We start from the raw sequence: 13532 nt of genomic DNA, 5'->3' as shown, positions 1-13532 counted from the left end.
TACTCCCTCTGACGCCCTGGATTTCAGATGTTTTTCATCTGAGCTGGCATTTTCCCCTGAATCATTTCTAGAAATCTCTTCTAAGGCGCTTACTGACACAGGAGCATAAAACAAGTCATGTTGTGAAAGAGCTGGGGTCTGCATCCATATTGTAACTGAAAGTGCCACCTTTTTCATTCTCTTGGTTCAGATCCGTGACAGTGACTAGAGAAAGGCATTGTATTGAGCACAGAACTGGGAGCTAGAAATTTCTGGGTCGTAATTCCAGTTCCAACACTTATGAGCTCCCTGGCCTTGGGCAAGTAATGTAATCCCTGCTTCAGTTTCCCTACCTCATAAGGTACTGTGAAGTTTAAGGTTTTTAAAAGGTTTTAAAAGTGGAAAACCACTATAAAGTCAAGTATTATAATGAATCTGGGTCTCCTGTGTCAGAGCCGCGCAATACAGTATGTAAAGGCAACAGCCAGACTGGTTATCTGTCAGTAAGGAATGGTGCCGAATTTAGTAAAAGCAAGAGAAGTTGTGAGTATTTGAAAGGTTTCAGAGGAGCAGCCGTGTTAGTCTGTATCCGCAAAAAGAACAGGAGTACTTGGGGCACCTTAGAGACTAACTAATTTATTACAGCATAAGCTTTTGTGGGCTACAGCCCACTTCATCAGATGCATAGAATGGAACATATAGCATGAAGATAGATAAATAGATATGCATACAGAGAAGGTGGAAGTTGCCATACAAACTGTAAGAAGCTAATTAATTAAGATGAGCTATTATCAGCATGAGAAAAAAACTTTTGTAGTGATAATCAAGATAGCCCATTCAAACAGTTGACAAGAAGGTGTGAGAATACTTAACATGGGAATCCACAAATAAAAGATGTAAACGTGTGAAATTCTTCAGTTTAGCTTTTTGAATATCTTTAAAAAACAAAAACATGGGTTAAGTATCCTCACACCTTCTTGTCAACTGTCTAAATGGGCCATCTTTATTATCACTACAAAAAGTTTTTTTTCTCCTGCTGATAATAGGTCATCTGAATTAATTAGCCTCTTACAGTTTGTATGGCAACTTCACCTTCTCTGTATGTGTGTGCATACAGATATATATAGATCTTCTTACTATATGTACCATTCTGTGCATCCGATGAAGTGGGCTGTAGCCCACAAAAGCTTATGTTCTAATAAATTTGTTAGTCTCTAAAGTGCCACAATTATTCCTGTTCTTTTTGAGTATTTGAAAGTAATTTTAGAGGGAGTTAATCTCAACCCTGCCAGAAAAACAGCCCAGAATGGATGAGGGATTTGAGGTGTATAATGTGCCATGGTTGTATTAATAATTGTACTTTGTACTAATATAGTAAAGTATATCTGTGATATATTGGGCTTGCCAAACAGCTCATAGGACAGTTTTGCATTTGCATACCACATTTTTCATGATGTGCTCTCAGTCTATGGAATGGCATCAGCAAAGAATCCACAAATATAAGATGTAAACATTGTGTGAAATTCTTCAGTTTAGCTTTTTGAATATCTTTAAAAAACAAAAATAAATAAATCTGGAACATGTAGGAATTCAGATAAGTTACTCCATTCTGTCTATAGCGCTTTCATCAGATTTAAGTTTTGAAGGTGAAGAATACAAAATATTATTCCAGCTGGCACAAGACTCCCTCTCAGCTAGCATTAGAATTGAAGTGGCTAACAGAAGAACAATATGAACTGAAAAATAATTGGGATGTGAAAGCAGAAGTGTTTAACTTGAAAATCTCTTTAACTTTTAGAGAAACATATTTCAATTCAAAAACAGCTTGCTGATCTAGAGAAACTAGCTGACCTGAGTGAAGGTGAGTTTACCTCAGCTGTTACCCAGAACACAGATCAACATGTTGCAGGTATTTACATTCTTCTTTTTAATTTATTTTAAAAAATTGTCATTTTTTGTACTCGAGTGTTTGAGTCTTCAAGTTTGGAAGTTTTGTGTTTTTTTTAAATTGCTTACTGTTTTTTCCCCACCATTTAGCTAACGTCAGTTCCCACTTCATGTACCCCATTCTTAATGAAATAGGAAAGGCCCCAGTGGCTCCATTTTTGTTTATTTTTCTCTCAGCATAGTAGCATCAGTACTGTCATGAACATACATAGCTAAGAAAATTGTTAGGTTTCAGAGTAACAGCCGTGTTAGTCTGTATTCACAAAAAGAAAAGGAGTACTTGTGGCACCTTAGAGACTAACCAATTTATTTGAGCATGAGCTTTCGTGAGCTACAGCTCACTTCATCAGATGCATACCGTGGAAACTGCAGCAGACTTTATATATACACAGAGAATATGAAACAATACCTCCTCCCACCCCACTGTCCTGCTAGAAGTTATGCTCAAACATTGTTTTCTAGTGTCATGCCAGAGGGGTGATCAATATATTCCTTGTTTGAAATTAAAAGAATAGGATTATTATTTGAATAGTTGTCCTCTTTGCAGCTGTTATTTCACTGTCTGGCTTGCCTCAAAGCATTTTTACTTGTAACTGTTACCTCCCCAGGAAGCATCGTGGCCAGAAAACATTGGAAGGTTAGTCTCAGTATTCTTTTCAGGACCGTAGCTGTTGTCCTGAATTTAAGGGTCGTATATACCCCAGAATATGATCAAACTAACTGCAATCATATTATGTGCACTCACCCACTATAAAGTAATAAAACGAAACACCACATAGTTAAGGGTGAATTGAAAAACAGGATTTCAAAAGCAAGGTCATAAATATTTGGCAGTTTCTGCTATTCAAAATTTTTTTTAAAAAAAAAAGAACAAGTCAACGACTAAAACAAACAAAAACAATGGATAAAAAACCTTAAATCTAGTCACCTCTAATATTAAAAGTTTATTAAAAAATTTAAAAAGTAATAATTTAGTAGGCTCACTATAGCCTATACGTTTTATAAAAATTAATTATAAATAAATTAGCTAATAAAATATACTTTAAAACACACCTCTAAAGCCATATTAAAAAATATTTTTCCTAATACCTTTTCTCCATGGTGGGTAAGCAACTGGCCACTGTGAACCTGCTGTTAATTACCTAATACAGTTGCATGTATGAATCATATGTCAGAGCAGAATAAGACTCTGAAAGCTGGATTTTTATTTGAGGGTGGCATTTGAGTTATTCTGAATACCTTTCAGTGCCAATGGATTCTTATACAAATTAATCATCACATCCCTGACTTTAATGTTTCTAGAATTGTTGCTTTAACATAGACTAGAGAAAATGATTTATTCTAAAGAAGGGATTTAAGAGTCTTGTCTGAAAGTTCGTTTTGGAGATTCGGAGGAGAGAGAGAAAGCAGACTCTAGCACTAAACAAAGTGGGAGCACTGCCAGCAGATCGAGGGACGTGATCATTCCCCTCTATTCGACATTGGTGAGGCCTCATCAGGAGTACTAAGTCCAGTTTGGGGCCCCACACTACAAGAAGGATGTGGAAAAATTGGAAAGAGTCCAGCGGAGGGCAACAAAAATGATTATGGGGCTGGAGCACATGACTTATGAGGAGAGGCTGAGGGAACTGGGATTGTTTAGTCTGCAGAAGAGAAGAATGAGGGGGGATTTGATAGCTGCTTTCAACTACCTGAAAGGGGGTTCTAAAGAGGATGGATCTAGACTGTTCTCAATGGTAGCAGATGACAGAACGAGGAGTTATGGTCTCAAGTTGCAGTGGGGGAGGTTTAGGTTGGATATTAGGAAAAACTTTTTCACTAGGAGGGTGGTGAAACACTGGAATGCGTTACCTAGGGAGGTGGTGGAATCTCCTTCCTTAGAGGTTTTTAAGACCCGGCTTGACAAAGCCCTGACTGGGATGATTTAGTTGGTATTGGTCCTGCTTTGAGCTGGGGGTTGGACTAGATGACCTCCTAAGGTCCCTTCCAACCCTGATCTTCTATGATTAATGTGTTTTTTTAAAAGATTTTGCTTGAAGTGTAGTTACTCTGAAATGAGGAAAATGGCACTGTGTGGGGCTCCATGGGTATTGTGTTTCAATGACTTCCTGATGAAATTTACAAGTAAAATTTCCCCCCATCTCCGAGCTTGGTAAATTCAACCTGGAAACTGAAAGTCAAACTGGGTTCTATCTGCCTTGTGCATCAATAATAGCAAAAGTTGTATAGTTAGAACTGTGTAATTCTCTGATTGATGTCCATGCCAGAAATATCTAACTCATGCTCCTGAATCTGTATTTACATGGCTCATTAGCAATTTTCCCTCTAATTTTTGACAGGCCATGTGTGCAAAAAATTTCTTCTGTACAAATTGTTGTGCTTCTGTGCAAATTTCTGTGCGTGCGGTGTTTCACCATGTGCGTGGGGTTTAGGATCTGTGTGTGCGCACTCGTAAAGCTTAGAGGGAACAGTGCTCATGAGTAAAAAGTAGCAAAAACTTAGTTTGTCAGTAACTAGATATGAATCTGAGTACACAGAGAGAAGATGAGTTGAGTAAGAACATGTCAGAAAAATGACTGTGTAAATGACATTAGCCACACTTTGAAATATTATTTGATGAGCAATTCACTGAGAGTGGATTAGGTTGAAATAATTATTATTTATTTGTATTGTGGTAGTGCTTAGGAAGCTCTACACACACACAACAAAAAAATGGCCCCTGCCCCAAGGAGCTAACAATCTTAAGTATAAGACAAGAGGCAACAAGTAGATAGAGCATCATGAATAAAACAAAAATTAGAAAATGATGTTGGAGGTTTTAAAGGGCATATGATACCTGCATGAATGGCATTTTGGGATTATAAACTTAAATATGTCTGAATTTACAGAGCGTAATCTTTTATTAGACAAAAACACAATTCTACCTATACTAGATGTGGAGGAAAATAACGTTTTGTCTCAAATATGCATTAGTTGAATGTATGGAAATGTATACAACTATATAGCGACATATACAACTCTAATCTGCTTATTAATTGCATACTTGTATCTCCTTGTTTTGTTCTTATACGGATTTTCAGCTGGAAAGAAACCTTGCCCACTGTGTCCTGAAGAGAAATTCAAAGCTTGCTATAGTCATAAGCTCCATCGCCACCTTCAAAATTTGCATTGGAAGGTTTCTGTTGAATTTGAAGGTAAAGTCTTTTTATACTTGAATAGATTGCTTATATTTTATGGAACAAAGTACAGCATAAGATTAAGTGGCAACGTAGAGCCCAATTCTGTAGTCCCCGTACATTTAAAATTTCCATTGACATCAGTGGGAGTTTCACTGTCATAAAGACTGCTAGATTTTGACCCTAAATCAGAGCCAATGGTATGTTCCTCTTTAAACTTGGTGTTTATAGCAAAAGTTAGTGTCTGTATTTCATTTTTTTCTGCCAGTTTAAAAATTGCTACATGTATATATTAAATTACTTTTTAATATTAATATCAGGAAATATCTATGGATATTTCACCTTAATGTGAGTTTGTTTATATACACCTAATCAGTGGTGCAAATAAAATCCATTTCTTAGGGCGGGGCGGAGACCAGCAAAGGGGAGCACGTGACCCTCCATGTGACTCCTCACTTCCCAGCCCGGGGCCCCGTCTCCTCCCCACATCCATCCCATGTTCCCGTCTCCTCCCCACATCCATCCCATGTTACCTAGTGGGGAGCTCTGTCATCCTCCTGCTGCACCAGAGACTTCTGGGTAGTAGTCTCCCAGGAACAGGAGCAGGGAAAGGAGCAGAACGCCCAGGCCTGCCCACTGCCCTTCCATGGAGTTGTTTCTCTGTCCTCCCTCTGTGTACCACAGCAGCAGCCCCGCCAGAGGACTGGGCTGGGGGCGGGAGTGAGGCTGGGGGCAGTTCAGCCGCTGGAGAAGCTGCCGGCATTCTGCTCCTTTCCCCGCTGCCCCTCCCAGCGGGAAAAGGAGCAGAACTCCCAGCCCCGCCTCCCAGCCCTCTCCTCCGGTAGGGCTGCTGCTGTGGTACACAGACAGAGACGCAGCTCCTTGGAAGGGCAGGGGAAGGGGCTGGGATTTTTCCAGGGGGCTGGGCGGGGCAGTGGGGAAAGGAGCAGAACCCCCCCAGCCCTGACCTCCAGCTCTCTTCTCCGGCAGGGCTGCTTCTGTGTCTTTTCGGTATGCCATACCAGCTATAAATAGTTTGCTAGTATGGCATACTGGCCTATTTGCACCACTGCACCTAATCCAATTTCAGAGAAGTAAGCCTCTCTATAAAATGCAGAGCTTTATAGTGTATGGACACTTAACTAATACCATAAAGTTTTGTAATGTATAACCAAATGAAAGTCAATTTTGGCCTATCATATAGATGAATATCTCAAACTAAAAGTATGTGATTCTCTGTTTTCTACTGCACACTTTTAAAATAGTTTCAAGCTAAGCATTTTTAATGGAAAGTAATTGCTTAGCAAGTCATGAAAATAGTGTTCAAACTGTAAATATTTGTGATTTTCGTTTTGTTAGTTAAAAGTTTTCAGTTAGTTTCTCAATATAGTCATTTGTGCATTTACTTTATATAGCTGTACAAGCTGATCAGGAAGATTCTTCAGTTCTGAAGAAATTGTTTCAAATACCCATGTATTTAGTTGTCATGTGTTATATGTAAGCACAATATTGTGATGACTTGTTTACAAAATGCATTGAAGTCCAATAGTAAAAATAGGAATTGGAAGGGAGGGAGCATACACGCTCAAAACAAAGAAAAAGATAGCGTGGTCTGCTATAGAAAAGCAAATGTAGAGTGAAGGCAGGAAGGGGGAACAAGGTGCCAATAAGAAGACACAGTAGGTTACACTTCTAAAGTTTATTATATGGAAAATTGTTTGGCAGTATTATATTTACTTACAGTACACAAAAGTGTTTTATTTGTTTAAATTGCAGTCAAGGCTTTTGTGGTGTTCACAGCACAGGTATTTTCATTGGTTAGTAGGCTGTGAGTTTTATTTGAAGTCTATGGGACTTGGAACCTAAGTGGTTAAAAGTCTCTTTTGAAGATGGAACTTAGGAGCCTAAAAAGTTTAGATGCTTTTGAAAAGGTTACCAGTCAGGTAGATGTTTCAAGTCCTAACAACTACCCAGTACAGTTCTGCGACCTGAGTGCCTGTCAGTGATTTTTTGTTTGTTTTAAATTTTAACAGCAGAAGCATCTCTATATTGATAGGATATATGTACCAGAATACAAATAAATAATAAGAGTAAATAATAGCATCTACTTATTGTAGAAGCACCTAAGGTGCTCAAGCAAGGTCCCATTACAATTGTACTAACAAGTAACAAATAAGATAATCCTTACCCCCAAATTGCTTATGATATATGATAGTTATGTACTATGTATTTACCATACTGTAAGGTGACCAGAACTAGTTTGTTTTCCAGGATACAGAATGTGCATCTGTCACTTACCTTGTCGCCCAGTGAAGCCAAACCTCATTGGAGACCAGGTAACAAATACTAGATCACATATGCTCATTTACTCTATAAAAAAGGGGAAACTAGGAAGAACTTTTGTGAAGTGTTTCAGTGTAGTCTTCAAACATACGTTGTTTTCTGTAATGGGATACAGAACCTTATGATCCCCAATTCAAATTCAGCCAAGATCTTTAGGTGGTGAGAATTAAACCTTTCTGATGTTAGTTGAATGGCCTATGGTATGTGTAATGGATTTGGTGGTCTCAGTCCTGTTCACCATGGAACGTCACATAAAATAGTACCACATTTTGGACTAATCAGCAACCTTGTTTGCAGTCACAGGAGAGGCCAGATACTTAAGACACAGAAAATAAATGTATTCTTTTGACCCCTAGAAGTGATCTTTTTGGGTCAGATAGAGAGAGGGGCAGTCGTATGGAGAAAGCCAGTACTGTCACTTCCCATGCTATGCCTTTTCTGTGCACATACTTTTGTCAGCAGTCTCCAGTCCAGAACCCTGTGGGATATCAATAAATAATTACGATGCATACTTATTGGGAACTAAATCCTGAAACAAATAGGTCCTGAACCCCTTCTTCTGGCCTTCCAACAACCCCCCAGAAGCAAGCTCCCCACAGACCAGGACACGCCAACTCAAAGCGGAAGACCCTTCCATAACAGACGCAAAACCTGTAGACACATTTCCACTGCTGTGATGATCTTAACCCACCCAACACACCCTGCAAAATCCATGGGTCCTACACATGCCTATCACTGCATAGTGTACCTCACCCAGTGCACTAAATGCCCCAAACAAGAACAACTATATGGGTAAAACAAGACAATTTATGTGCTCTCGAATGAACATAAAAGAGAAAAAACACACTATCACCTATGGGTGAATACTTTTCACAAAGCAGTCATTCCATATCCAATCACTCTCAGTCCTCATCCTGAAAGGAAACTTGTATAACACTTTCCAAAAAAATGAGCATGGAAGCTTAAATTCGTAACTTTGCTAGACACTAAAAATCATGGACTGAATAAGGACACTGAATTTATGGTTTACTACAACAATCTGTAACCCACTAACCTCCCGTTTCTGTCTTATGACTGTAGAGGTGTTAACTCACCACTTCACCTTGAGTGTTGTCTTTCAGTGTGTGCTAACTATTTATGCTAAACAATCTGTTCCACCTTGAATTTAGCTGTGATATCAGGTCAGGTCTACACTACAAGCATACATCGGTATAACTACATCACTTGGGTGTGAAAAATCCACACCCCTGAGTGACATAGTTATACCATCCTAATCCCCAATCTAGACAGCTACCATTTCCCGCAGAGGCGGATTAACTATGCTGACAGGAGAAGCTCCCATGTAGTAGCATCTTCACTAAAACGCTACAGCAGCAAAGCTGCACAGGCGTTACTTCACTCACTTTGTTTCCCTGTATTTTAAAACTACACTGACTCCTTTACAGAGCTCTACAAAGATGGGAGCCCATTATCACTGCATCATCTGTTCTGCAACCATCACGCGAAGGACTGACATGATAGGGCATATTAAGCGCCATGTGAACAAAGGAGAAACTGAGTCCAGGTATATTGCAGGTAAATTATTTAATGTTCCTGCTTTATTTGTAAATGGTTCCTTTACACGGTGCATTGTGTGTTATAGCTGGGCTATATGTTTGAGGGACTGTCAAAAGTAAGCCTGTGCTAAAAGCAAGTTTGCTCAGGGTTAGGAGGAAATAAAAACAAGAGAGATCTATCCTTTATAATATAGGTTGCCAAACTGTTAATCTGACCTTTTTTCTTGGATAACCCCAAAAGGCTGGCGTGCTGAGTTTGTAGTGTTTACCCTCTGCTCTGCCCTCCTGCTTTGTAGCCTATACATGTAGGTATTTGCTAGGTAAGGCATCGGCATAAGAAAGCTAGTAAAGCAATGAGCTTACAGGCCTCAGGCCTGAAAGACAATAGGTTAGCTAAACAAGGCACAAGGCCCAAAAGCCTTAGCATACGCAGTTAACCAGGAGTAACCCTAGGTCAGAGGTTCTGAATCTTTTTCTTTCAGAGACTCCTCCCTCCCTCCCTCCCAACAGGCTATAAAAACTCCATGGCCCACTTGTGCCACAATAACTGGTTTTCTGCATATAAAAGCCAGGGCTGGTATTAGAGCATAACAAGCAGGGCAATTGCCTGGGGTCCTATGCCACAGGGGCCCCCCCCACGAAGCTACATAGTTCAGGCTTCAGCTTCAGCTCCTGGTGGTGAGGTTCAGGGACCTGGGCTTCAGCCTCATGCCGTGGAGCTTTGGCTTTCTGCCCTGTGCCCCAGTAAGTCTAATGCTGGCCCTGCTTGGAGGCCCCCCCTGAAACCTGCTCAAGGCCCCCTAGGGGGCCCTGGAACCTCTGGTTGAAAACTACTGCCCTAGATCATAAGATATCACAAGATGGAACACTGTCATGACTCAACTGCTGACAGATAACCACAAGATGCTAGTTTATAGCAGCTATATGGGATATTTTAAGTTAGGAACATCAGCAGATATCTGACACAAGAGAGCCATGGTACCTAATTGATGTATATGCTAATGAGTTTGAGGTAAAAGGCCTAGTAACCTATGGGAGAAAGGCACCCCAACATTAGTAGGGTGAGGAAACACAAAAGGGGAGAAGCTCTTACTGAATATGCATTAGGCATAGTAGCATCAATGTAATACATTATAGAAGTTATATCCCGGCCTGCGTCCCTTGGGAAAAGCAACTCTTGGGAGATGCCAGGATGACTGTTACTGGTGATGATGATGATGATGATGATGGAGAGAATGATACTTCCGGTCCTTTTGAAAGGGATGGTGTGAGTATATGGCTGCTCAGATGCACAGTCTGTATTATCTCTATCTACATTGCTGGGTTTGAAGTGTTTGACTTTACTAATTGTGTTGGTAAAACTATTGCAAATTCAAAGGCTTTTCCTAAGTGAGAGTGTTGCAACCGTGCACATCAGGGTTCCCATCAGAATAATAATTGTAATACTGGGCCTAATCTTTGGACGAGAACCTACCAAACCTCAGTGTTAATTAGGAATTCTTAAGTGATTGATATAATTAGTACACGATTAATAGATCAGGCAACAGCTCTGTTTTTTGCTCATAAAAAAACATTATTTTGCATTAGCTTGATAATCTTGGAAATGTCAATACCCAACCTTTTCAAAAGAATGGCACAGATAGTGGGAGACAGTACCCGTAAAACAAAACTGGCGTGGCTAATTTCATGCCTCCCTGTTTTGGCAGCATCCATTTATTTTTAAATCAATCCCAAGTATAAATCAAGTTCAGATAAATGCCAAAATGCTGAATTGTTTTTGTTTGAAGTGCATAAACATGGACTATTGAAACCAGCTGACTGTCTTCAGGTCTACAGCATGTTGATAAAAGTGTAGATGGTAGGTTGCTCATATAATTCAGTAAATCAGAATCCTATTCAAACCCCCATAAATTATATGCACTAATCTTTTGACTGGATCAGAGATAAACTGGAAAAGCTAAATTATATTATTGGAATGACTCACTTATTCAAAAAAAAAAAAAAAAAAAGATAGTTTAGCACTAGATTTCAGGTACTTTATTTTTGCAAGTTATTAAAAGAAGAGGTTACCTGTAACTGTAGGTTCTTCAAGATGTCTGGTCCCTATTTGTATGCCAAATGTGGGTGCACAGGCGCTCCATGCACCGGAGCCAGAATTTTTTCAGCAGCAATGCCTGTGGACACACACGGCTGCCTTATGTCGCCATGTGCTCCAGGCGAGGTTATAAGAGGCCTTGTAGGGTGACGCACCCTCAGTCTCTCTCTTACCACAGAATAGAGAGTTTGCAGCAGAGAGGAAGGTGAGCAGGTATTGGAATATAAATAAAGACTACACATCTCAAAGAACCTCCAGTTACAGGTAAGTAACCTCCTCTTCTCCTTAGAGTGATGGTCCTTATATGTATTCCAAATGCGGTTGAGTATGGAACAGTGATCAGCTCAGAGGTGGGTGCAAGGACGTGATTGGTAAGGCCTGTTGCAGGACGGCATGGCCTATGGTGGCATCAGCAGCTGCCCACTGGTCTGTGGCATAGTACGCTGTGAAGGTGTGGACAGAGCACCATGTTGCCACATGGCAGATCTCATGCTAGGGTACGTCCACCAGGGAGGTGGAGGTGCTCACATGCAGGCCTCATTGCCACCTCTGTGGCCAGGGAGCAGGAGGACATGTCTGCTGCACCCACCGCAGCCTGGAGGCTGACTTGGCCTCAGGCAGCCCTCATCCAGCAAGGCCTGGAATCACTGGCCTTTGGTCTGTGTCATGTTCTCCAAGAACTCCACTAGCTTAGTATAATTGTTGAAAGCGTACTTCGCTAGCAGAGCTTGATAGTCAGAAATGTGGAATTGAAGGGCCACGGAGTAGTGTTTGCGTGCCAGGAGGTCCAGGTATTTCACCACGTTATCTGGGTGCGTGTGTAAGAGTTGGAGTGCTAGTGTGCCCGTTCCATGGCCACGTGCATGACCAGCGAGGCCAGAGGGAGGTGGGAAAATATCTTCCACCCCTCTTAGCCAGTACGAAGCACCTGCCTTCTACCCTCTTGGGTGTGCAGGTGCAGGATACCGGTATGTGCCACACTGCTCCTGCAGGTTGTAGAACAGTATTGTGAATGGGCAGAGCTACGTGTGTCAGGCCATGGGGCTGAAGAATGTTTAACAACTGGTCCAGTTGGTCTTGGACCTCTTCTAGAGGGATGCCCAAGTCAAAGGCCATGCTCTGTACCAGCTCCTGGTACTGGTGGGGATTGTCAGGAGGCAAGAGGGTCGGAGGGATCAGGGCCTCATCTGGAGAGAAGAGGCTGCTGTCCGGGCTGGCGGTACCGGATCAAACATTGGGTCCTCTTTCGGGTCTGAGACCATTGGAGCCGGCGGAGGGGCTGAGGTGGTTCTGGTATGAGGCCACCGATGGTGGGTCCAAGCAGTGATGGAGTCCCACATGGGTCAGTGATGCCATGAGGCCAGATCTTAATAGTACTGCGGGTCCCATGGATACAAGTACCACACAGGTGAGCCCGGAGCATAGGGAGCCGGAAAAGGCATGTGAGCCTGAGAGTCCGCATTACGCCGAGAGAGACTGGGAAGAAGGATGTCTCTTCTGCTGAGAAGCCCTCCAAGTCTGAAGAAGCCTCCAGCAGTGGTGGAGCCATCAGTGCGGGTGATACCGCGATCGCCGGGAGTGGGTCGCAGCTGAGGAGGAGTGACTCAGCCGCTGGTGAAGGTGGCCAGGAGGCAGAAAAAAGCAGCGAGGGCGGGTACGACAGCTTGAGATGGGACAAGGAGACCAGCGGATCCATCTGGCCTGGTGTTGAGAACACATCCTATCCTCTGCCACTCTGAGGCGGGGTATGCAGAGCACAGCCTGGAGAGTGCTGCCATGGCTGAGTAGTGCACACGGGCAGGCTGTTGAGACCCTTGGTCCTCGCAGGAGCTGGTGGGTCTCGCTTCTGCTTTTCCTTGCCCCCTGGCTTAGGGGGTGGCAGTGCAGGTCACCATCCGACCAAACCCATCTTGGGGAGGAAACACAGTGTGGCTCAGTGGTCTGCAACGGGGACCTGCTGCAGTGTTCATGAGAGCGCTTGTGACTGTCCTTATGTGCCTTCTTGTGTTTCAGTGGTGCTGATGGGTCCAGGTGTGAAGCCGAGGCCAGGGCGCTTACCGCCTTCATGGGCAGTGCACCACCAGCACGAATGTTCTGGGATCAAACTCTGCACGAGGCTGGAGCGCTTCCACTATGAAGAACTTACAGAGGCGCTGAAGACAAGCGTTGCGAGTCCTTGATGGGAAGGACTTGCAGATATCACTGCATGTGACAGTGTGTCTTACCCAGGCATTAGAAACAGCGCATGTGCTTGTTGCTCACAGAGAACGAGTGAGGGCACGAGATGCAGTTCTTGAACCCCAGAACGTGGGGCATATTCCCCCAAATGGGTCAGGATAGGCCCTGTGAGGGGCTACTATATAAACTAACGTATTTACAGAAGTATGGAAAGAAAGAAGCAGAACTCACTAACTATCTACAATGGACCATCATTCT

General features: G+C 42.2%; 1 protein-coding gene across 4 annotated transcripts in view; it reads left to right on the top strand.

Annotated features, from left to right (window-relative positions):
* Nucleotides 1-13532, top strand: part of TRMT1L (tRNA methyltransferase 1L) — a 51625-nt gene that overhangs the window by 16357 nt on the left and 21736 nt on the right. For 3 of the 4 annotated variants that reach the window (XM_077824103.1, XM_077824105.1, XM_077824106.1), the window contains exons 3-6: nt 1778-1888; nt 5007-5120; nt 7374-7438; nt 8891-9020. In XM_077824103.1, the coding sequence (XP_077680229.1) occupies nt 1778-1888; nt 5007-5120; nt 7374-7438; nt 8891-9020 (420 nt within the window). The remainder of the gene's footprint in view (nt 1-1777; nt 1889-5006; nt 5121-7373; nt 7439-8890; nt 9021-13532) is intronic. The other variant, XM_077824104.1, reaches the window with a different exon arrangement.

The sequence above is a fragment of the Eretmochelys imbricata genome, chromosome 8 (assembly GCF_965152235.1).
Source record: "Eretmochelys imbricata isolate rEreImb1 chromosome 8, rEreImb1.hap1, whole genome shotgun sequence".
Taxonomy (NCBI): Eukaryota; Metazoa; Chordata; order Testudines; family Cheloniidae; genus Eretmochelys; species Eretmochelys imbricata.
This window is presented reverse-complemented; position numbering and strand designations above follow the sequence as displayed.